The sequence below is a fragment of the Hirundo rustica genome, chromosome 4 (assembly GCF_015227805.2).
Source record: "Hirundo rustica isolate bHirRus1 chromosome 4, bHirRus1.pri.v3, whole genome shotgun sequence".
Classification (NCBI taxonomy): domain Eukaryota; kingdom Metazoa; phylum Chordata; class Aves; order Passeriformes; family Hirundinidae; genus Hirundo; species Hirundo rustica.
Window position 1 is genome coordinate 57,724,123 of NC_053453.1, and position 26,889 is coordinate 57,751,011.

The 26,889-nt window shown below is 37.5% G+C and overlaps 1 protein-coding gene across 3 annotated transcripts in view; it reads left to right on the plus strand.

Annotated features, from left to right (window-relative positions):
* IGF1 (insulin like growth factor 1) overlaps positions 1-26,889 on the plus strand; it is a 47,218-nt gene that overhangs the window by 13,602 nt on the left and 6,727 nt on the right. For all 3 annotated transcript variants that reach the window (XM_040063358.1, XM_058420218.1, XM_058420219.1), the window contains exon 3: positions 26,314-26,495. In XM_040063358.1, the coding sequence (XP_039919292.1) occupies positions 26,314-26,495 (182 nt within the window). The remainder of the gene's footprint in view (positions 1-26,313; positions 26,496-26,889) is intronic.

Consider the following 26,889-nt stretch of genomic DNA (forward strand, 5'->3'; position numbering starts at 1 on the left):
ATAGAAAGAATATACTGCTACATGTTATAGCAAGTAAAACTCCTTCATTTCTTATTCCTGCAAAATACGGTGCACCTTTCCCTGCATAAATAATGAAGCAGTTTCTTACACTACTGTTCACACAAGATCATTTCTATTCCTATGAATATTCATTTTCCAGCAGTTTTTTAAGAAATCAAGACATTAATAATATCTATAACCTACAGAGACAGCTAAATATTGGTTGTCATTAGAGAAGGATTTTCTCTGTTAGAGGACTGTGCCTTCTATCATGGTATCATCATGGAGAAAGAACACAGAATGATGCTAAAGTACAGTTTTGAGATAGTCAATGAAACATTCGAAGTCAGATTGGATGGGGTTCTGAGATACCTGGAGTAGTTGAAAATGTTCCTGCTAATTGCAGGGGGTTGGATTACGTGATCTTCAAAGGTCTCTTCCAACCCAAACTATTCTATCAGCTGGAATATTTAAAATATAGCTACTGCTTACCCAATGAGCTCACCTATAAAAGCAGTAATGTGACAATGTGACTGAGATAAGAAAGAATCCCACCCGAAGCAGTAAACCATTTGGTGAGTTGAAACAACACCACGAAGCATTTCTACCTTCCTCACTCCAGTACCCCTCTGCATCCAAGGCAATATAGAAAAGCACAGAACCACTTCAAAGACATTCGCATTTCATGATCTTCTCTAAAGAGATCCCTTTGCAGGGAACAGTAATCACAGTAGTTAAAATTTTCAAACCATCTATGGCTACAGGAACCGTTCTTTAGTTTCTTCGGACATTGATAATACTTTTTCAGTAAATGTATTTTTTTGAAGCAGAGTAAAAACAAGCACTAAAACCAAGAAAAAATTATTTATACTTGCTATGAATAAATATGTATGTGACTTAGCTTATTTCAAGGTGCTCTTAGTGTTGTGCATTGTACTATTCCCAGCTGGTTTGGCTTGAGGAAAATGGGGTAGAAATGAGGCTCTCACTTCACATTTGCTTCTGCATTTAAAAGACATAAAAGGTGTTTTCATATGAGACATAAAAATTATTTCATATACTTAAGGAGTTCCACCACTATTTCAGGAATTACCTACACTAGATATAATATAGATATTCCAAGATACAAACATTTTAAAAAGTGGAATGGTCAAGAAAATCTATTCATTAAAAAAAAAAAGAATAGGAAGATATTTTGCAGAACTTCACCCTTGTCTTTTTGTGAAATAAATGGAATGAAATTCTACAACTGAAGCTACAATGGCATTAAGTCAACTCCCCTAATCTTTCTTTCATAGTCATTTCATTTTAGTTTTTGAAAGCAGTAGGACTTGATGCAATAAAGTACAACTATTTCCTGTTATCACTAAGATGAAGACTAATAAAAATGAGCAGAATTCATAAGTGGTGATATTCTTACTGTCTGCTCTTCTTTTCAAATAGAAGTTTATACTCTGATATGAAACAGATGAAATTCAGATCTGTGAAAAAGAACAAACCTCTTTTAATAAATAAGGCTTTCCTTGCCCCCATCAAGAATCAAATAACCTGCAACAGATTTTGAATGCAAAATTATTATATTGGAATTATGAAAAAGGTGGAAGTGCCTTGTTTATTTTTTATTTTAGGATGTAATATTTTTAGGGTGTATTTTTACTTTTTCACGTGGCAATGTTAAAGAAAATCTGATATGTACTATAACAAAGAAGGGACAAAGCTGATGCCAGAAAAGAAGAAAATAGTAATGTTAATAATCCAAGCTGGCCCTGCCAAGGAGTTTCTTCATAATCCTAAATTATGAGTCCATGGATACTCACTCAAGGTTATCTGTTAACTTCACATGGCTTTAGCTCGGTTCATTGGGGATAGTGGGAGTTAGTCTCAGGGATTTTATTTCATGAGTTCTCTGTGCTTTTCTCACTAAAGAAAACATTGATCATTGATTTTCCTAGGTCTTTTGGCCATAAGTGTCATTACACCACAAATATTTTCCCTTGACTGGATTCCCATTGCTTTCTTACTAGTCACCTATTTTTCCTAAGAACTGCTTGCTGAACTTCTGATATTTTTCTTTCTGCATATAAATACAGCAAATAAAGTCTCTTTTCAGCAATCAATAGATACGATTTGCTTCTGATTTGAAGAGGGTACAAGCACATCAAAAAACTCCTCATTTTTAACATCATTCAGACTAACCTGAAAGGTTTGCAGTGTAATTTTAAAGATCATCTGCCATTCAGTTCTTCAGAATGAATCAGAATGTGCTGAGCTGGAACAAACCCATCAGGATCATGGAATCCTACTCCTGGCCCTGCAGAAGACACTCCAAGAGTCACACCATGTGCTTGAGAGCACTGTAAAAATACTTTTTGAACTCTGTCAGGCTTGGTGCTATGACAACTTCTCTGGGGAGCCCATTCCAGTGCCCAACCACCCACTGGGTGAAGAACCTTTCCCTAATATTCAACCTCAACCTCCCTTTACTCAGCTTCACGTTGTTTCCTCAAGTCCTGTCACGGGGCACCACAGAGAAGAGATCAGTGCCTGCCCCTCCTCTTCTCCTCACAAGGACATTGTAGGCCACAATGTGGTCTCCCCTCAGTCCTCTCTTCTCCAGGCTGAACAAACTGCTCTCAGCTGCTCCTCATACAGCTTCCCCTCAAGGCCCTTCACCATCCCCATGGCCTCCTCTGAACACTCTCTAACAGTTTAATGTCTGTTTTATCTTGTGGCACCCAAAACTGCCCCCAGCACTGGAGGTGAGGCTGCCCCAGGGCAGGGCAGAGGGGACAATCCCCTCCCGTGCCTGGCTGGCCATGCTGTGCCTGATGCACCCCAGGACATGGGTGTCCCTCCTGCCTGCCAGGGCGCTGCTGGCTCATGTTCAACTTGCCAGTGACCAGGACCCCCAGGTCCCTTTCTGCTCTCCAGCCTCTCGTTCCCCAGTCTATTCTCACAACCAGGGTTGCCCCATCCCATGTACAGGGTCCAGCACTGACCCTTGTTAAACTTCATGTAGTTGGTGATTGGCCATCTGTCTAATTTGTCAAAGTTTGTACATAGTTGTTGGCTAAAGTGCCTAAATTACTCTCGATTTTTTGGCAGGGAGATGGCTACATGTAAAGGATTGAAAACTAACATTTGAGAAGCGTTACTCTATTTTCAGAAATCAGAATGGGCCTCATGAATAGCCAGTGAGACCTTTGAAGGTCCTAAAGACATTATGAATCAGGTTTTTGGGCACTGAAGAGGCAGATGGACGCTCAAGAGATTTTTCCAGAGCAGTCATGTATCCAATAGCTGCCTAGATCAATGACAGGTGAACCTAGGCAGGTTCTTTGTTTTGGTTTGGTTTTCTAATCCTTCTAGGCATATGCCTGTCTTTCTAGTTGCCTCAGCATCTTTGGAAATACAAGCCAGGGTCCTCAGCTACTTGTCTAAATTTTGCTTATGGACCTTATTGACTACTTGTGAAAAAGCTATCACTATTAAAAGCTCTTCAAAATAAGAATTGGCATTATGACTTTGCTTCCTCTCTGACGTTAAACACACTAATACGCTTAGTATGAAATCTTCTTATTTCTAGCATAACTATGTGAGGCATCAGATGAAAGCTAATAATTTCCCAAGCAAGCTAAAAATAATGATGGCTGAATTTGAATAAATATTCTAAGAGGCATTCAGGAACAGACAGTGGTTATAAGTACTGTAAGTGCTACCTTTCTACTTACCTCATTTGCAAGATGCCAAAGCCTAAACATGCACCACAAACAATACTGTATGAAAATCAAACATGAGAAAAAATTATAATCACTGCAGAAAGTTGGAGGCAATGCGTATCTTATAATTTTCTTTATCTTCTAACCAGGAAAACTGAATTTAAATTCTCACAAATTTCCATAGGATGTCTTATTTAGGAGTTTCAGAAACTTGTGGCTTAGACCTTGTCTCCCCTGCAGTGGGACTGACAACACCTAAATTTGCTGCAATTCAAAATACATTGTAATATAAGGAATAAGTATTATTAAAAAGTATTACCTTGTGTAACAACAATAATACCAGAATTTATAAATTAAACTCACTTTTAAGCATGCTGCAATGCAAACAGAAGTGTTTAATGGAAGAACCAGTGACTGAAGATGGGTCTTTAGGAATTCCATAAAATCAGGGACTATTAGTCTTAATTTGGTCACAGACCTATAAATTTTACATTATGATACACAGCTCATCACTAAATTACTAAAGCCTTTAACATAAAAATCGTATCCATGGTTACACAGAATACACACTTCTTGGGAGAAGGAAAAGAATCAGCATTTTCAATACATAACGGGTAGTGTTACCTTGGTTTTTCTGAGTTTCTTTATTAGCCTTTTGATTTTCATAAATGGAGTTAGATCTTTTAGTTACTGTAGAATATTAGAGCAGTTTTTCTACCTTTCCCACAGAAGTAATATAAACAAATCCTTTGTTTTTCATTCTCTGTCCTTTGTTTGCATATTTCTAACCTGAAAACAATTGTAACTGACAATTCGTCTGGCCACTGAGGCTGAGGGGTGGAAACCCCAAAAAGCCAATCTTCTGCTCGACCCACAAATGTATAAAAAGTAAAAGAATAAACAAAGGGGCTCTCTTCTCTCCGCTCTTTCAGCTGGGAGCTGGATCAGAAGAACCTCTGTGAAAATCTCTTGTCTGCATGTGATTGCTTTGTGTGTCTCGGTGACAGGTAGTCTCATGCCTTATTGACTTCCAAGATCCAAACACTGCAGACAATAAGATTTAATATTTTCCTCATAAACTGCTCTAAAGTGCTTATCATAGAAGTATGTGATTTTAGCCTTCAAATGCATTATACACTACAATATCCCAGGAAATCATCTATTCCTCTGAACGTTTGTAAGGTTTTTTGGCCCTAGTGGTTGTGTATCCAACTGGAGATGGCTAGAACTTTTATTTCCTAAAATATTTTTCATATTTCTACTAGAACTTTGCATGTTCAAAATAGAATACAAATGTCAATGAATTTAACCTAGCTATAGAGTGAAATAGTACTTTCCCTTTATAAAGGGAACAATGAAGGACGAAGACAAAACCAAAGCTGTAAGTGTGCCCCATCCTCAAAATCAGCTTCAGCATATACCCTATCCTACCTGAACTAACAAAGTCCTTTTGTCAAAAGAGCTGGGGAAAAAGCAATGTAATCCTCCTCTGTTTTTGTTCAAATCTAAACACCTTTCCAAAAGCTCATTAGCTTCTTTCTGCTTTCATTAGAGTGACAGAAATTGCCTCATTCTGGTGAGCTGCAGAAGTTCTAGAGCACCTCCTGTGCAGGACAGCAACAAAGTTCTGACCAAGAACAATATTTGCTGTCAAGTGTCTGGTGATAAACAGAAGTCAATGGAAAAAAAAAATCTGAAGTTTTAAATTATTGAAATCTCTTGGTCAAGAGATCTGATTTTAGATGAACAGGTTAAAAGCAATTAAGAAAGGACATAAAATAATTGAATTTTCTTTTCAGCTAATGAAGGACCCCATGAAAGGTGGTACAGAAAAGCCCTAAATCTGTTCACACTAAAAGTTCATCAAGTACTCTAGTTGTGTTAACACTTCTCAGAGTTCACAGAATCACAGAACTATAGGGGTTGGACAGGACCTCTGGAAATGACGTAGTCCAAGCCCCCTGCCAAGGCAAGGTCATCTGGAGCAGGTGACACAGGAACGAGTCCAGATGGGTTTGGAATGTCTCCAAAGAGGGAGATTCCACAACCTCCCTGGGCAGACTGTTCCAGTGTTCTGCCACCCTCAATAGAAAGAAGTTCTTCCTCATGTTGGGGTGAAATTTGCCATGTTTCAGTTTATGGTCTTTGCTCCTCATCCTGTCACTGGGCACCACTGAAAAGAGTCTGGTACCTTCTTGTCACCCACATCTGAGGTATTTTATAAATGTTAATGAGATCCCCTCTCAGTCTTCTCTAGAATAAACAGACCCAGTTCCCAAAGTGTCTCTTAGGAGAGATGCTCCAGACCCTGCGTCATCTTTGTCCCCCTCCACTGCATCCTCTCCAATAGCTCCTCACCTCATTTGTGCTGAGGAGCCCAGAACTGGACACAGCACTCCAGATGTGCCTCACCAGGGCTAAGTAGAGGGGGAAGATCTGCTTCCTTGACCTGCTGGCTACACTCCTCCCAACGTACCCCAGGAAACCATTGGCCCTCCTGGCTGCAAGGGCACACTGCCAGCTCAGAGCTTCCTCCTAAACTTTCAGCAATTTCCTGTCTTCAGTAGTGACATGAATTAGGCTTATCCACATGGGTAGTCAGTTGAAACTACCAACGGGATGAGCATCCATTTGAGTGATTTTATGGCGTGTTTAGCAGAGACCATCAATGCATTTCTCCACAGTCACCATAAAAATTCAGTGTTTTTCACAAACCAAGCCTTGGTTGCAATGAACAGTATTCTACTGAATCAGAAGGAAGTTGGTATATCACCTGGTTTCCTTCCACCTTTTTCCATTCTGCATCACTATATTCTATACAACTCTACACAACTCACAACAACAATTCTGCTAGGAAAACTGGTGGTTCTGAACAACCTAAACAGATAAATATGATTTTTTTGGTCAAATTCATCTTAATAGGCCTAAATTTGTCTTTTTATTTTACCTCCAGACCAATGAATTGATAATTTATCATCGCTAAAATGCCAGTATAGAGTGATAATATCTTGCTAAAATTTTCATTTTTGTGTTTTCCTATAGTCTCAGGAGATGTAGAGATGGCTTGGAAAACTAAAACTTAATTTGTAGCAAAAGCGGATTGTTTTCTTGCAGGAATAACTAGAATCACAGAAAACTGAAGCATGTAGCTGAAATCTGAAAGTGCCATAGTTTTGAGCCAGTACTAAAAATCCATCTTTCCTTTGAACGACCTCAATCTCTTAAGTTTGTATTATATCCTCATGCTAAGTTAAAAGCACAGTCATAACACTGTCTTAAAGGTCTGCTTTGAATTCTTTTTAGACACATTCAAGCTATAGTAATTTAGCTGATGGCTGCTTGATTTCAGTGCAGCCAGTGAGAAAGCAAACAATCCAATGACCCCAAGTTCACTGAGTTTGCTGGAAAATGAAAACAAGGGTTTTGGAAGGCCAGTGCTTCAACACATAAAGAAATATATTGAATACTTCAAAAGATATAAAATTCTTAGAACTGTTGGACAGGCTTCTGTGTGTGAACTTTCCTGTCCAAGTGGCATTGCTAAATACCATGGCACCAATCAGAGGGCTGACATCATATTGTTGTGTAACTCATAACCATAGCAATGTCACTTCTTAAAATGCATTATATGTGCATTCAGCTGCTTCAAATCTCAGCTGTGTCAGCTGTTAAAGAAAGTAGAGTTCAGATTTATTTTGAAATATGAGCTCTTTGTATTTTTTTTTTAATAAAGGAAAGAGAAAATATAAAGCTTGTTAAGCCAATATTAACTCTGGAAGTTTGGATTCAGACAACAGACACAGTAAGAACATGTTTCATCACCAACCTAACTCACAATGATATAGTCTAGAAAGAGAGCTAATGGTGATCATTTTAATGGACAGCAATACACTTGGGCTTTAACATTAAAATTGGGCCAAAATGCACCAAAATGTATGCAGTAAAAAAAAAAAAAAAAAAAAAAAAAAAAACACAAAAAACCAAAAAAAAAAAACCCACAAAAAACCCACACCTCCCCCACCAAAAAACCAAAACCCCAAACAAACAAAAACAAAAAACACACAACCCCCCCCACACACTTGAATTGCTAAGTAAATGGCACACATATCAGCCCAAGTGAATTTAATACAGGTTTGATTCAACAACTACAAGAAATACAGAATAACATGTAACAGAAATCGGCAATGTAATCCTCCTCTCCTTTATTTCAACCTTAAGTGCCCTTCCAGGGAATCGTTAGCCTATTCCTACTCTCACTGAAACAACAGAAATTTCCTCGCTCCTGTGAGCTGCAGAAATTCCAGAGTAGCTGCTCTGCAGGGCAACAGCAAAGTCCTGACCAAGAATAGTCCTTGTTGCCAAGTGGCTGGTGATAAACAGAGCTCAGCATTGCCAGGTACTAGTAAAGGGAATGACACGTACCCTTTGCCTCTGGTGACATGTGGTGCAGAGTAGCTGGGGTTATCTATTATCTGTCCTTTTAGAATATCAGCATGTTGGAGCTATAAGCCAGAGGAACTAGCTGGTCTGATTGTGCCTTTCTGTGATCACAGCAGCAGTGGTATAATGTAGCCTTTGCCCTCCTGATAATCAAGCAGAACACTAGCACCGTCTTTATGATGCAGAAAAAATATGAAATAAAAGTTCACTGTGCCCTTTAGGCTGTCCTGCATTCAGTGAGATTTGAGGATATGCTTTCAGAAGATAAGGGATGATGTGCTCCATGCAACATCATCATCTGGAGTAGACAGAATTACAGCTTCTTTGGCAAAAATAAAAATACTGAATTTCTCTGGTAACCAGACCACAATCTTGCCGTTCAACATCAGGCAATTATAAATTCTACTTGAAGTGCACATGACTTCTGGACACAGATTACTTACAGAATCAAACCCACAGTCACTTGATTGATATGCTGCATGAGATGATCTTGTTGCTAGCCAATTTCTCACATATATAGAAAATTTAATTAGAAATTTTGCAACCATAAAAAAGAAATTATGAGATGTTCAGATGTAGGAGTCCAGCACTACGAAATTATTAGTCCCATTCAGTGCATTCTAGGAATTCAGAAATTAGACTTTCTAATATGAGAAGCCTAATCGGTGTAAACCGTCTCCTATCTTCTATATTTCAGAGAACAGACAAAGTGTTTCTTTAGATAGAAAACAGATAAAGAGTGAGCAGATGGGAGGGCTAGGACTATTTCTGGCTATGGGACTATCTGGTTTACATAACCTTGAACCAACTAATTTTATCTGTATTTGTCTTGCTTTCACCATGTGTGAAAATGAGGCAATTATGTTTATTCACCTTTTAAAACTGCTTTTGAAATCTCCAGAGTCAGGTAACAATTCAGGTCCAACAAAATACTACTTTTTAGAACCTCCCATATAATCTAAATACTGCAAGGGTTAAAGTTTTAAGCAAAGTGTCACACTGCAGTACTGATGATAAATTATAGGTAATAGGCTATCAAACTTAGGAAGACATTTCAGTAAATACAAAAAAAAAAAAATCTGTTTACTTAAGGGATACAAATTGGCTACTACTTTAAGTCTAGAAGTTAATATGTGCCATATTACTGCAGAGAATCCTGCAAACCGTTTTTAAACAATGTTATAACAGTTTACATAAAACTTAAAGGCAAGTTAAGTAGATCACCCCAGCAGGCCCTCTGCTTACTGCAGGAATATGGCACAGAGTTCATAGGTTACTTGAGACTCCAGCCAAACAAGTCAAACAATAACACTTTTAGGCACTGAAACACTTTTCCTTGGTTTCCAGCAGAAGCAGATGTGGGGCTGACTGCACAAAGAACAAAAAGAATACTTTGAAAACAAAATGACAGCAAAAACCATAAGCTCAGTTTGCAGTTTATCTGTTTAATCATCCTTGCCTTTCACCTTGATGCTAACTTTCTAATATTACCCTCCTCATCTGAAGATCAGTGAAAAGCTTCAATAACTTGAAAGAAGCTCATTTTTTCACGTTTGCATCAGATTTCTCTTCTGAACAAATTGGTGCAGTGTTTCAATTTCATTTTACTTTAGGGTGTAAGTTCTGAGTCATCATCATTTAATTTTCTCCAAGCCTCCAGCTCGTGTTTTCTGTTTTTCTTCCTGAATGTGTCATAACAACTAAATTGTACCACACCAGTAAAATGGTGAAGCCTAGCACACATCTGCCAGCAGCAAAATACTGTGCTCTCACTCTAATTCCCCACATTCCACTTTTCACACTTCCTTCGCATCCTCTCAATAAAGTGGTAGAGCCTAGTAAGCAATTTCTTTTATTTTCCACAACATTCTGCCAATAAATCAAAAGAACTACCTCAGAGAAGAGCACACTTGCCTTGCATGCTCTTTTCCTAGTCCCATTTCTATCAATATTCCCGTGAGGTTAATTTTCTCAGGTCAGTGACTTCCCTGTAGCTAGGACATGTGTCAGTTCTGGGTCAATACTGTGCTGATAAGCTGTGAAGGCATGATTTTTCAGAATTGTTAAGTAATTTTGACTTGGAAAAATCACTTGAGAAAAGTTTTACTCTTTCAAATTTAATAGAAACCCTGGTCAAAAGTTTCCAGTATTCTTAATGTAGAAAGAATAGGAAAAACATCCTTAGTCTGAATTTTGAGATATCCATCATGAATTTAAAGGAGTCGATACTCTGGTACAATTCCTTTAAAAGCATTCATTATACAACAGAATTGCATCAAGGAGAAAAGAAGGTGAGAATTAGCAATAAGAGAAAGGTGTTACAGAAAAGGCAGAAAAATCTCATCCAGAAAGAGGTGAAAACGATGAATCAGAAGAAAATATAATTTAAGACAGAGGAGCCTTTAAAAGTTGCTAACAAAGTTCTGTGTTTGGCAGCTACCTTACCTGAACTAGGACTTTGACTCCTCTGAGGGTGAATCATGTTTGAACCAGGTTTCAAGGACAGTTCTCTCACAAACGTGCAGCACATGCAACCTTGTCACATTTTTCTCACCAGATTTGAGTTGGGCAGTGACAGCTCCATGTAGTAGCCATTGCATGTCAGTGGACAGATACATAAATATCGATTTTGCAGTCCTGGTTAGTGCAGATTGTGAAGCATTTCTACAGAAACACCGACACCAACCCACCTGACAACAAAGCAGCCACACCTTGTTTAACTTCAATACCAGTAGATTCCAAGAAAAATGTCTTTAAGAGAAACCTCATGTCAATGTTTAGATGGGGAAATGTCAATATCAGACAGCAGGTTCACCTATGGCAGCAGTAACAAATGACAGCAGCCACTCTAAACAGCAGGAAAGTTGCTAGATGACAATTCCTTGAAATTATCACAGAGAGGAGTATAACAAGTAAAACATCTAAACCAAAGTAATCTCCAGGGGGGTTGGAACTAGATAATCTTTAAGGTCCCTTCCAACTCAAAACATGATTCCTTTTTGCCTCTTCCCCAGATTCCACCTTCACGTGGTGGAAGCACAAAGGTTATTCAGTAAAACAGGCCTACACTTCAGGGAAGAGCGGGTTATATTTTAACAGGGGCAAAACTGTATGCCTTCCAATCTTACAGTCAGAAATGACTCTATGGTTTTAGCTGCATCTTTTTCTTTCTAACTCCTCTACAAGAAGAAAACAAAACACCTCATGAACCTATAGAACATGCACAATTCACAAAACCTGAAACCCAGACTGTTAAAATTTGGTTAAGTTGTAACAGCATTAAGGCAGAGACTAAACCAGAAAATGTCAGGCAATCTGAAGATTACGTGTCATTACCTGCTCCAACAATTAGTGGCAATATTACCGTGCCAACCAATCAGAATTCGTGTGTATGATTACCAAACTGTGTTCTGTTGCTCAGTTGATGATACTGGATATTTAGTTTGCTTTTGCAGAAGTATTTAATTCTCAAACACTTATATGCACTTTGTGCAATAAGTCAGGATGAATTTTTCTTTAGGGATTGGGCTGCCCCCCACTGACTCCAGTTTGAGCCTTAGCAGATGCTGTATAGCCCATCCAGAAGAGCTAACTCTTCATCTTTCTTTTTATTTATCCACAAAATACAACTTAATATAATTGTGCAAGAGCAATGAGACAGTAATGAATGAATTGTCCATGAAGAGATCCGGAGAGTTTTCAGAAATTTCTATAAGTAAATGAGTCAAAATTAACCTGAGCAAGATGCATGATATGGTAAAATAATATCTATTTTCTTTTGATTAAAAGGAAAGAGCAAGTGTCATGTCACAGATACTTTCTCTTGATCCAGTATGGTGTCTAATGCGAAAGTTTAAAATGTGAAATAATAAATTAAAAATGTCTGTTCTATTAGGAAACAAGTACTCAATAACTACTACCAACTTCAACACAAAATTTTAACAATATTTTGAGTTTTTAAAGACTTCATTTTTAGCAATTTTTACAACATACCACTTTGAAAGACCTGCCAGATATGATACAGTGGCAGAGGAACTCTACAGCAGAGAGCTTATTTATCCTTAGATCACCCCACCCTTTTCCTTTCCAACCAGAGAAATGATTTCTGAATTTCCTAATTATCTTGCAAGATAAGCATTGAAACTTAGTAGGGCTAGATATTACTATATTAAAAGAAGCATTATATTCTTTAAATCTAGTGCTAAGAACATAAACCTTTTCTAAGTCCTACTTATCAGTGCAGTGACGTCATCCTGGAGTAGGAGAAAGATAATCTTCCTAGTTGTTGCATTATTGAAGAATAGCAAGGAGTCCTGACAAATGTGCTGCATGGATGCAACCAGCACTGAACAGTCTTTTACATAGGATGGAACACACTGTGCATATTAAAACCCACGTGCTGTTTTCTTTATTTCTGGCATCCTTTCTCCCTACAATACAGGAACATGTTCCAAGCATTTTTTCAGTGCTTTGTCTCTACCCTTTGCCTTTTTCAGCGTTTCTTCTCCCCTCTTTGCCTTCACTCCACCAGCTGTCACTCCAGTGACATTTCCCAAGCATGAAACTGACAAAGAGCAGGGCACAGCTTAAGTGCTGAAGCTGTGGAAAACAGTAGCAATGTTTTAAAATACCAACACAACTCAGTGTTTCGGGAACAATTTCCAATATTTTACTTGAATAGATGCTGTTTATTACACAGCTTCTCACACTGAAGAGAATTCAGTTATTTTAGAAAATTAAAAGGTTACTGAACTATAGCACACAGCTATTTTGTCAGTAAATTTCAGGTTTTTCTTCCATACTTCATTTAAATTAGACATTAAAAAGGCCCAATCTGATTAACACTAAGAAATTTCTGTATAGAAAATTAAGAAAACTATTAATATTGTGAAAAGGAGGAGAGATAACAGAAAAGAGAACAGTTATTCGAGAAATATGTTACTTCCCTATTTACACATCTTCTCTACCAAGTTAGTTTTCAAATTTCAGAGCTGTATTTACAGGCCAAAATGATTTGAAATTCTACTCTAAAAGAAGGTCAAGAGTAGCTACCACATGGGGGTACCTTCTTCCAACACTAAAGCTTTCTTCTAATTTTCTAGTTTTTTCTGTTATTTGACCTACTGTAGTCCAAGATACAAATACTGACAGGAAAGACTACTGCTACATGCAGAGTTAGCACAAGCGTTTTCCTCAACCTGTAAAGTAAAAACACTGGTCCCCAGTACTGAAATTAAATCAACTCCTTTACTCCAAAGGCAGGAGGACACGTTCACGTGATTTTCAATAGTCTCCAACAATCTTACCTAATTTTAGGAAACATTCAAGGTAAGATTTCCAGTTTATCAGCTGGCTGGATTGTGACATTATTCTCATGAGTACCTTTAAGCTCAACAGGGAGCAAATCTTAACTTCTCTTTGTTCAGAAATAATTCTGTAGTGTTTCTGTTCTTCCCACCTTATGTGGAAGAAGCAGAGAAAATTATCACAGACACTGCTCATGAGGCGACAGTGTTACAATATGTAGAAGCAATTTCTGCGAGAAAGACACAGGACCCTGTTATGTCCTGAAATGCAGGCAAGCCCTTGCACTGCAGGGTGTTTCCCCTGCTCTGACTTGTCGATGCTGCCACACTACTAAGCAAGTGTGAAGGAGCCCTCTAGTGTGAATAAGAAATGGACATAAAGCCCATAATTTGCACACAAATAACACAGGAGAACAATGGCTACAAACAATGCCGCTGCCAGTCTTCAGGCATTTCAACAGCACACACTGCCCACGAGATTCAACAATTACAAAGCCTCCTGAATCTCAGCCCCAAAGACAAACAAACAAACAAACAAACACGCATATATGTCATAATGTGATTTCAGGGCTAATGTATGACTTACCATAAAGACAGACTTAATTGAAAAAAGGATCCAAAAACTTGAGAATAATGTAGAAATAAACTTCAGCCCCTGTCAGATAAACATTTTGATTAAATTTTTCAACAGACCGTGACCTTAAGAACAAATGATACGAACCATTTAAAGGACAGAAAGCCTTTTCATAAACCTTATGTACTAGGATAAAATTTATCAGTTATCACAGAATCATTCAAATCTTCCAGAGACATAGTGAGTTTGCTCTATAATATAACCACATCCAGGAGATTCCAGTGCTCAGATCTATTTGCAAGTGGTAGTATGGCAAAAGACCACAGCCATGCAAGTAGAGAGAGAGACAGACACATAAAGAAAGGTATTCAGTCCCACACAGGTCCAAAATACGCAGCTATTTCTGCATAAAAACCTTTTGGGTTATGCTTTGTATCACTAAGATTAGGGGGAAAAAAAAAAAACAACCCAAAAAACCCAAGTAAGGATGTTGTTTATTTTATCGTCACCAATTCTAAATGAGACATACATTAAATGTATCTAGTTTAAAGCAATACTGTTCTGAAGCTGCATAGAGAAAACAATATGTAATAGTTTGGGTTTTTTGTGGGTTTAGAGTGTTCACAGTTGATTGCATTGCAGTTTTATGGTGCTGAATGGAAAGTCAAAACAACTATGAAGTTTAAATTGATTGCAATGTATTTAATGCCCTGCTGTCTAACTGCTAGAGGGATAAACAAATAACACCTAGAATGCTAGAATGAGTTTAGGAAATTCATTAGAAAGTTATGAAGTGGTATCAGAAGAAGTCAAGAAGGAACAGTGAGAGACATAAGCAACTAACAGATGATGAGAAATTGCAAATAATTAAGCCAAATCGCAAAAGATTCACATTAGGCAATCATTTAGGTAAAATAAGGGAAAACTCAGACCCATTTTAGACAAGAAGAATTGTGAAAGTGACTTCACTGTGCTTCCATTTTGGATTTTATCCTGGATGCAGACATGAAACTTTTCTAAATTTCACAAATGGGGAAAAAGAGTGAACAGCCACTCTCACTAAACTTGCTGTACTTCTCACTTCTGGAGCGGCTGCACAGCCTCCTTGGGTTATTTTTGCACCTCCTTTTCTGGCAAGCAATGAGAAGTTTAGAGGAATTAAAAAACAACAACAACAAAAGGGGAAAAATTAATCCAACTTTCCCAAACCACAAAAAATTCTATTTAATTTGGGGTTCCTTTTGCCCGAAGTTTCAGTGAGAGCATTGGTCATATTTTATCTAAAAAAATCACTCTCAATGGAAAGAACTCGAAAAGGTTTTGCTACAGAAGACCTAAAAGAAAGAAACATTGTACTGCTGGCATCTATATCCTCACTAAAACTGCATAAATACTAATAGTCCAGGAGGTTGCAAGTATTATTTTTTCAATGACATTTGAGTGGATAATGACAAAGTTGATTTGGATACGTTATTAAATGAAAATCACTTCAACTGCACATCTGAAAAATTATTTAACCTCATCTGGACATTCTCCAACTCCTTTAGTTGTACTAAATCAGAAGAAGACGAAAAATCACTAGGATTCTGGTGTTTAGGTGACTTTCTTGTGTGGACACTTTGTTTTCTATGCTATTTGATTCAGTTTATGTATAACGGTACCAGATTTAATTATAGGATTAACTACTTAAGCCTAGTTATTTGAAAATATTTATGATCTTATTAAGTCAAATTCTGGGTATCAACAGGATATGCCTGAAGTTTTCCTTTGTACATCTTAACTCTTAGTTGGAATACTGGGTTCTTAATCTAAAATACAGCTAAGTAACTCATAACCACAGAACTAAAGGCTCACACCATAGATATTCATACTGATGCCTATGTCCAAGACAAAACCAAGAATCTCTGCTTTCAGATGATCAAAAGATTTCTTCAAAGTCCTCTAGATTTTGACATTTATTAGCATGTAAAGGGACAAAAAATGAGTGATAAGTGTCAAAGAGCTGAGAATTAAAAAGGGCTGTGATTTTTAATAACCAACATGGCAATAAAAGAGATCTTTTAGAAATGAATTTTATAGGAATTATTTGGTTCTACTTTCTCATTTGCTCTGATACCATGTAAGCCCTCCACTGGCCAATGATGCCTAAGACAATTATTTTTTTCCACAACACTTTTTTTTTTTTTTTTTTTTAATAACCACCATACATCCTGAGCAGGGCTAGGCTCAAACTGATGAAGTGGATGACATGATGTGAAAAACATTGACCCAGCACTGGGAAAAATGATTTTGCAAAGTGCATCTAACAGTTAGGATTTATAGTCACAATGAAGCTTACACATTATGGCACTTATAAGAAAAATTTAAAAATCTACACAATTTTGAGAATGCTTATTCACCCTACTGTTTTTCTGCTGAACCGGATTCACTTGCTTAAATAATTGTGGATGTTGTGGCTCAAAAAAGTCAGTGAGTACCTAAAATTTAAAGGTCAGATCAAAATTGCCACAGCCCTTTTAAAGTTTAGAGTATTCCCATATGGCTCAGAGCAGAAGCCTTATAAAGCAAAAGGACAGCAAGGCTGCAAAATAAGAGAAGCCATTCAAAAACATCTAACTGAAGCAAAAGTTTCAATCATTAATCAAATTTAAATAGGTTGGAAAGAAAATAATAAAAGGAAGGAATAATCCTAGTTACATAGAAAAACTTCTCTTTTAATGGAAATTAACTTTTAAAACCTTTGAACTTCCCTGAAAAGACCACTGAAACTTAGCAAGTGAGAACTGAAAAAAAATTTTACTCAAACTACTATCTCTTTTAAAACCTGTGACTGCAGAGGGCATTGTCAGCCCCGTAAAAGAAGGATTGCATCCTCTTTGTTTCATGAAACAGCTTTACTGCTTACAAGCTCTTCTATTTTCAAGGATCCTGCAGAAACTGTAGTTTGGTATTTAAGGTGTTATATTGGAGCTAATTTCTCCCTGCACTATACCAGTATTCCCTTATAATCTCCCTGCATGTCTTCAGCAATAACAAGGTGAGCTGGAAGGACAAGGAGAGCAAGCATAGTTTCATCTGTTGTTCAGCACTGACTTCTTTTTCCTTTATGTTCCTTTCACTAGAACTGATTTTCCTAGTGCCTACTTGCAAAATTAAATTACTAAGGGTGGAGCTACAACTGGTAGAAAACCAGTGTGAGATGAATCAAACAAAACAATTATTTTAGCTAGTTTTAGTTCTGGTTTTGTTTCCAGCCACAATGCACCATCCCTTTCTCATCCCAATGACCTCATCCTTACTCCTTAATGACTATGTACTCCTCTGGAAAGTTTCACTTTTCTTTTATCTCCTTTGACAAATTTAACAGGAGCATCATGACCTCAAATGAATGCTTGATTTCAAGATTGTATTTTTACACGTTCTACTGACTCAGAAATATAGTTAAAGAAAGATGGGTATATAGTTACAGCCTGGTGCTTATGCTGATGTAGGTTCAGTTCCTGGCACCAACATGGCCTTCTCCTGTGCAAATAATTGATTCCATAAATATTACTCAATTTAAGTTCTTACCTTTCTCTGCAAAATAGCTCTTATAATTTAGGATAAAGTACTGTTTAGCATCAGAGAAGATAAAAGAATCTGCCTCTTAATCTTTCTGTCTTAATTTCCCTTCTGAATGTAGCAGTTAATTTGTACTTTCTAATCAGGAATCTTGCAAGTCAATCTTCACAAGTAAAAGCATCCTAAAGCATCCTAATATGGCAAAAGTAGCAGACAATAAAAATAATTTTTCTGGGAAATGATTCACATCTAAAGTGTTGGCTGTAGAGGAAAACTACATGCTGGACTTTCACCAAAAGCATTAAGTCATCTGACTATGCTTAAAGTAACTTCTAGAGTAATTAATGTCATTGTACAGAAAGTTCAAAAACTGAAAGTCTAAAGAAGATTCAGGACTTCACAAGTACAAAACTGAATCTTGTTTATTCCTTAGGCTCTGTTGCTGCATCATTTTACAACATTGGATGCTTTTCACAGGCAAAGCCCTTGGCAATGATATAAGATCTTACTAGACAGAGCTTAGAGCACATTAGAGCAAACCCACTAAAGTTAATGGTGTCAGTAAGGAGTGAGCCAGCCCCTTAGTGGCCTTACCCTCTTTCCCCCTTCTACTTCCTCTTCTATTGCCACACCTACAGAACCATTAAGGTTGGAAAAGACCTTCTAGATCATCAAGTCCAGCCTTTGACTGAATACCACCTTGCCCACTAAACCATATCAGAAAGTACCTACAGGTTTTTTGAGCACTTCCAGGGGTGGTGACTCCTCCACTCCCCTGATCAGCTTGTTTCAACACTTGACCACCCTTTTAGTGAAGAAATTTTTCCTCATATCCCACCTGAACCTCCCTTGACACTACTTGAGGCCATCTCCCCCTTTCCAATCACTTTTTACTTGGAAAAAGTAAAAATCCACCAACACTCATCTCATGACAGCTTCCTTTCAGGTGGTTGTAGAGAATCATAAGGTCTCCCCTAAGCCTGATTTTCACCAGGTGAAACATTCCCAGCTCCCTCAGCTGCTCCTCACCAGACTTGTGCTCCAGACCCTCCACCAGCTCCGGCGCCCTTCTCTGGACACCACCTCAATGTCTCTCTCGTAGTGAGGGGCCCAAACTGAACACAGCCTCAAAGTGTGACCTCACCAGAACCAAGAAGAGAGGGACCATCACTGCCCTGGTCCTGCTGGCCACACTGTTGCTGATACAAGCCAGGATGTCACTGACCTTCTTGGCCACCTGGGCCCACTGTTGGCACAAGTTCAGCTGCTGTCAACCAGTACTTGTTTCTAATAAGGGAATGAAAACTGTCTACCTCTCTGGTAGGTGACATTGGCCTGTGCCCACCTACTTATCCTCCTGTAAGGACTATTCTGTAACAATAAAAATTAAAATTGTAATGTGTGTCAATATGTGCACTCCTGGACAATGGCAAACGCATTAGACAGGACTTGGAACAGCCATTCCCACTTTCTGCTTCTCATCAGATGGTGATACCAAAATGCAAGAGCACCATGTTTGTCATTTGCTATTTGTTTTCATTTCTCAGCATACAGCTGAAATTTCTGATTACAAAGTGCAAAGCAAAGTACAGCTTGTTATTTGGTCAGTGGCATTAACCACATATCAGTCATTCTGCTTCACACTGTACACCAGTATCCTCTTCCTACCTCCTTCAAGGAATCTCATCACATCCATTCCATGCAATCTCTAGAAGTCTCTAAGACAATATTTACTCATTGAACTGTAAGGCTGGAAGAAAAAGCAAGCATTCAACACCAGCATGTTGAAAAAGGACAATGGAAACCTTTCCATTGATTTTAGTAGACCTTGGATCAGGTTACATATAAGTAACTGCTAGCATCTGATTCATCAAGACATAACCCTGACTGCACTAAAATATTTACCAGTGACTTCAGCAATGTTACAATTTCACCCAGTTATAGGGTTTCATTGTTATTAGTTTGGTAACCCAAATAAAATGCAGTTTTACACTGGCTTGGGATAAGAAGGGTATGAAAAGTTCTATCATGACTATGCCTACTTCCATCACCCACAAGAGTAAGCAGTAATTATTTCCTGTGAGAGCATGTATAAGAAGGGGAGAGGATGTATTTTCATTATGTATGGGTGTCTGTATAATCATTGCCCTACTCAATGGATTTTAAGGGGCAATACTGAGATGTAACAATGACCTACTGACTTCTAATTGTCTTGTCCCAAACCCTGATCAACCTGGCTCTTCTTGCAATAGTGAATTTTTCTTCAGCAAAGCATTTCCCTTGCCAAAGTATATATATTTTTGGCAGCATCTGGCACTTTCCAGCCCTGGAATCTGATGTAGGCTTGCAAATTGTGCTAGGTCGACAAGGTTTTCACCCTCTAGAGCACTGAATTGGTGTGAAAATAAGACTTTATATTGTTTCCCATTCTTTTTCCAGTTTTTAAATTTTTTCTTCAAAAATATCTAAACACTGAATTTCCCGCTTCATATCCCAGCACAACGTTCAAAACCATAGTGCCTTCTCTTCACACATTGCAAATGGCTTGAAAATTACTGTGTGAAGCATAATGGCTCTATCACATGCTTAATACACTTGACAGCCTCCAAAACAGCTATTCCATAGCAAGGACAGAGTACAGCAGTCCTGTATGTGAGAGGAAAATGTTACAAGTGCTGATCTTTGGAAATAAGTTTACGGGAAGAGAAGAATTCCTTCCCAATTCTACAATGAAGGAAAAAAAGTTTCTAAATGAAAAAGAAATATTCAACTACGTGACAGACTAAATGAATATAGTCATACAAATTACAAATTAAGATCTTCAGGAATAAAGCTACACTTGTTTCACTGACTTTTTTAAAGTGAAATATTTATTTTACTCTACATTTGAAATATCACAGAGCTATCTTCTTTTCAAAAAGTGAAGTTTATAAATCTCACTTATTCAGGCAAAGCCCTCTGTGGAGTCTTGATAGATTTCTCTTACAGATCAATACTAACTCCATGTTTTCCCAGTCTTACTTGCCTAGGATTTCAGAGCCAAGAGCAAACATCTTCTTGCATTGGACTCAGTAATTAATACAATCTAGTATTCCACAAAGCAGTAACAGTAGTGCAGTATCTCAATATTAACAAATGCAGATGCTTTCATAAAGATTTTACTTGTGCATACTGAGAAATCTTATCCTCCGTTCTCATGCATATTAAATTAGATTTCAGAGCTAGGGCATCCATTCATTGAGCATTTATAAATGCTAATATATGCTCATTTTGATGAATACAAACAAAAAACAGTCTAAGCATAATAAATTTTTTGCATTACCAAAACATTGAAGGAAAATGGAAACTAAATATTAAATATTGTCACTTCAAAATGCATGCAACTTATTTACATGAAAATCAGATTGCCTGCTTTGCACATTTAAACCTTGAGGTATTTCTGGTAAGGGTCTTTACAACAATCCCCAAGACTTATCTGTTTGTTTGTTTATTTGCTTGTTTGTTTGTTTTAACACTTCATGGAAGTATCAAAACCCACTTATTTCCTGCTGATAGAACATTGACTCATAATTTTTCAAATACAGATAAGAAATTCCAGACCACCCTCACAAAGTATTATCAATATAACATTAATCCATTTCTTTGATTACAAGGAGATGAAAAGTGATATCAACTGTCTCTTATTTTGCATATGCAGGCATTTATAATACAAAAATAGACAGTACTAGACTAACATACAGAATGTAGTCAGAGGTATGGAGATACATAATTAAGCAGCACACTGGCTGGCATGTTCTTTAGAACAATTTATCATTATATTTAATTGTTAAATTTGGAATGAAAGAGAATGGCTTTATACTCCACCAGGGGCATATATTCTGTAATCTAGGACAAATAATTTTTAATTTAATTGATTTTCCTTGAGTTCAGTTTCCTAGGAGCAGCTGTGCATATATGCTAAGACTAGATCAATTAGCTTTATCTGTAGTTGACCACTGTTTCCCTAAGAGGACAAGAATAAATATAACTTCATGCAAAGCATTCAATACAGGAACAATTCATTCTCCATACACACCTGCCTGTTGATTTCACTATCTTAAACTAGATCCCTAATTTTCAGAGAACAGAGATGAGCAAGATGAATCTCAAACTCAGCATCCCTAGCCTTCTGTGCCACCATAAGGCACACAGCACGTGCAACTCAAAACCTCTCCAACCACCGGCTCCCAGTCTGGATCTAGCACACAGGATGCGCTTGTTCAACTACTGCGCTGTAATATAGCACCACAAACTCTAAGCCTGTTGTGCAGGCCACAGGAAAACCCTGTCTGACTGACCTGCTGCTTTACAGGATGCTCCCATACATCCTGATACTGCAGGCTGCTGTCAGTGCTTCCAAATTGTACCTTATCCCAATGTTTTGATGGAAACATTTTGAGTTTCTTGCTACAAGACTACAGCACTCTAATAGGTCAATGGCCTTTCATCATACTTTAAAAGCTGCAGTTGCAGCCAAACTACATTAGGATCAAGTCCACTGTTTTTCAGATTTATGATAGATATCTGAATTAGAGTCTACATGGCACTATTGAGTTCTACTGCTTCGCTAAAAAAGACAACAGCAAAGACAAAAAGTCACATTAAAGTCCCAGAACACATAACCCCAGTTCCTTCCTAGAGTAGATTAGCTTTCGATTTATCCTGGGCTATTTTTCATGTAATATCTAATTTTGATACTACAACAGTGGGCTATGATTCTACACACAATGCCTAGATAACTTGATATCTGAAACTTCCGTAGTCCGTATACACCAGTTCTTCCCACACTGAAACCACTGGTAGAGAAGAACCAGTGGCAGTAGGATATTTTGGAGGCATGAGGAAGAACAGAAAGAAACCAAGGGTAAACAAGTCCTGCTGAATTACTCCACTGACTTTGCACTATTTAAGGGGAAGTGCTGTTAGTGCAGAAGCCAGCTGTTCAGCTATTGGAATCCTATACCTCAGCCTGCTTCCAGGGGACATCACTGTGACCTGACTTTATACCTGCTTGTCGCACACTGAAAGAAACATCCACAGATTTGATAGATTAAATAAGCGCCAAATATTCTATTAAGTAAAATTTGACCAAAATGATATGAAATTCTTTTGAGCTATCAACTGACAAAAAAGGAAAGAAATCTCCAAGGAATTCAGTGTACATCAGCAAAAAGGAATGCCTTAGACTGTTGTGTGCGCACAGGCAGCACTTTGAAGATTGAGTAAATATAAGAAACTTTTGATAACAGCTGGAAGGCAGCACTCAAATTATGTCAGAAAGAATGATATGGGTTCCCAGTGTAGAGACACAGAAAGTGCAGTCCATACTGAAGGCAATACCATTAAAAAAAAAAAAAAAAAGACAAATTATATTAAAAATGCAGAACTATCAGCCATTAATTTAACAATATGAATTTATGTCTAGAAAGTAACTGAAGTGCTTAGTTATATCAGTCCCTATGGAGGAGAGCACTCAGGCATGCGCTGTGTGTTTAATATATAATTTAATCCAACACACCATGTAGGAGCTTGAACATTTGCCTAGATCTAAGCGCATACTTTGGTAACTTGATGAACTGGGACCATCTGATCCTGCAGTCCTGCCAGAACAGATGGGCCAAACAGTGATAACATCTGTAGAAGTGGTGGTATCTCCTTGTAATTATTTATCTCATCTTTCTCTGTGATAGCCTCTTTGTATACTGCAGCACTTAAGAAGTCAGCAGCAATTTAAAATCTATTGCTTTAAAATTACTTCAGTCATCAGATACTTCTCAATCATGACTGTGGTCATGGTTCCTGAAAAGGAATATATTTTTTTTTTTCTGTTAACTTGCTCTCTCTGTTGTAAAGCACTTTCAGCAATATCAATTTCTACATCACACAAATTTTAAGTATACTTGATTGCTTAGGTCTTTTTGAAAGCCTTGGGAAAACATTTCTTGAAAGAAAAAAGTCTGACTTCTCAATACTAATGTTATCTTCATATAAAGATTATGCCACATGATGCATGAATATTTAAGCCTACAAATAAGTTAATGTCACATTTCATAGCTGACACCATCACTGATGTGATAGATTCCATTCCCATCTCGTTACATGTACCATGCAGGCTTTTTAAAGAGCTATTAGGCATTATATAATCCTTCATAAAACTATTATTCTGTAAGAAAGAAAAATAACACATGGATATCTTTGGTCTGGCTACACTGAAAATTATTTTGAAGTACCCTGAGATTTTCACCAGAAAGATTCCAGGATTCAGATTTATATTAATTGTATACACACGTTTATGACAGCATTGAAAAATGTTGCTTCTGATTACTGAATAAAGCAGGCAGCAGACATAGGTGAGTAAAGGTATTTTATCAACTTTATAAATTATTAAATTTGGATACTGGAGGGTAAAATTAACAGAAGCTTTTAGGGTATGCTTGTTTAAGAAAAATTGACAAACTGATAAAAGAAAGAGAAGGTTAACTAATCAGTACTTGTATCTACAGTTCAGCTGGATCTTTTAGGAAGAGTTACACCTGCATATCAAGGAACAGAATTTGCCCTTCCATGCTTTAAATGGGAGCAAGACAAAATGTGGCACAGCTGTGGGTATACTGCAAAGTAATGACATTCCACACTCTCTCAGGAGTGCTAAGTTTCAAAAGTATTAGGTAAAACCAACCAGATTAACAGATTTCAGGAAAAATCTCCAAGGAAAACTTGCATTTCATATTATAGCTCAATGAGGGGAAATAGTCTGGGGAAAATAAAAACAAACCAAACTCCACATCTTAGTATTGTAATACTTTTCAGTGATATACATAACACACACAGAGAAACCAAAATATTACTGTAATCTACTGCTAGCTTGTTATACTGCTTAGCCCTATGAAACAAATAATTTACCAGGCAATATAGAGGCCCTCAGTGGATTGCAATAGGCAAAGTAAGCTTTCTTTTTTCTTTTTGTTTAATTTATGGTCCCTGAGGGGGGGGAAAAAAAAAAAAAAAGGGTATCTGAAAAACCTGTTTTCTGAGTTTACAAAGGAATAGTTAATTCTTAACTGGCTGAATTGCTGGCTAAAATGTGAGACATACTGTACCACTAGGGGTCTTTTAATTTACTGGTGTTCTAAGGCCTCAAGGCTTTTTCATCACTGGATACATGTTTTAATCACAGGGAACAGCAAAACGTAGTGATGTCTTTTCAAATTGACAGCTGCAGGACAAACACATGGATATCAACCTAGACTTGCTGTAAAAGCATAAGGGGCAATAATTTCCCAAAGAGAAACTGAATATTCAACTTTTTTGCTATCCTTACCCTTCATTTAACTTGATTATTTCTTAAAATGTAAACTCATGCCAAACTCTATGAATAACATATTTTTGGTCTCAGTGATATAACTGAGAAGGAGAAAAGGAAAGAAAAAAAAAGCAAGAAGAGAAATTGGTAGAGCTGACTGAATTGAGTTACTTCATTTTTTGGCTCTTGGCATGCTTGGGTTTTGTTTTTTTTTCCCCATATTTTCAGTTCTGAACCAATGTGGATCATTCTGTAAATGGAAACATTTAATGCTGAAAATGTCAAAACAAAACACTTAATCTTTTCAGAATTTTACTGTCTAAAATAAAATTCTACCAGAATTTTAAAATGGATGTACTAAGTAAGCAACTACTTAAATTTTGTGAATTTACTGTTCCTTCATTTCTCGGTAGTCACGACAGAGCAACTGCACATCTGACTTGGTTGTGTACAAATAATCCCAGGAAATAATGGGCCTTTAATCTCTGCGTAGGACAGCAGAGAAGTCAGCAGTTACTAAGGAAGTCATAAACCAGAGGTGGGGGGGAAGACAGAAAAATACAAGTGTGTAAGAACTGTATGAATGAAAATGTTGACCTTTACTGGAGCTGAGTGAAAGTTGCAAAATATTTGCCAATTAAGTATTTTCTGTAGATGCCTGGTGTAAATGCAAAGCATATGAGAGCCATGCTATATCAGTCTCATTTCTTATCTTGTGCAAATCTATGGAATATAGAACTCTTATGCTTTTATCTGTTCCGTTAACCTTCCTATTTCATCAGTTACTTTGTTACTTCTATTCCTGCTTCCCACTTTGAGCTTGCAGATCTTACAGCCTGTGCAGTGGTACACAGTATTTATTTCCCCTTTGGAACACGCTCTGACTTCACACAGTACCTTGGTGTAGCCTTTTTTATTAGGAAATACTTCTCTACAATACAGTTGTGATCTATACTTTTTATACTCAAGCTACCTCAGTTAGACCAACAATCAGTTTTTGTACAAAAGCTAAACGGCAAATTTCCTTCGTAAGGTGTCTAAATGTCAGATTTCAACTTCCTCTCTCTCCATTTTTGAGGCTAATGCACTTCAGGAAAATATTTTAATAATACTTTTCTAAGATGGCATAGATTTGCTCAAATGCTTAAATAGCAACCACACAAAGACAGAAACCAAAACTGTCCATTTCCAGGAATATCTGGAAAGGAATACACAAAGATATATCTGAGAGGAGTATCTTAGAACAGATACACACAGGCAGCCTCTGCAGCTGGTGATTCAGTTAACATAATACATCTTAATAATATGACTACTACTGAGATCTTTGCATTTCCTTTCTAACATAAAAACTTTCCCTTTGTGTTACGAAAGGTAAGCCCACGGGGTATGGATCCAGCAGTAGACGCTTACACCACAAGGGAATAGTGGATGAATGCTGCTTCCAGAGCTGCGATCTGAGGAGGCTGGAGATGTATTGTGCTCCAATAAAACCGCCTAAATCCGCACGGTCCGTACGCGCCCAGCGCCACACCGACATGCCAAAAGCACAAAAGGTAAGCCAGGCTGGGATTCACAACAACCAACGAACAACCAAACCAGACTGACAAAAAAAGAAACAACTAAAAAACACCTAAGTATTTTAGGGAAGGAAAATTCTGTCAAGGCTGGTAACATAGAAAACAATTGATGTGTTCTGCCTACTACATTTAGCAGAACTTTGGAAAATACTTGTCAAGGTGGGAAATAAGTAGGAAGTGGTTGTGTTCCATCTCATCTTTTAGAACACTGAATAAAACATGGAATTGCTAAACTAGTAGTTGTGAGGTCTTATCCTGCCATAGGGTTGGAAGCGACAAATAGGCACATCATCCAATCATAAATACCATCCAAGACTTCTTTCAAAAGAAAAATTAAACACTGAATGTTTAACAAGTCATCTATCCAGAA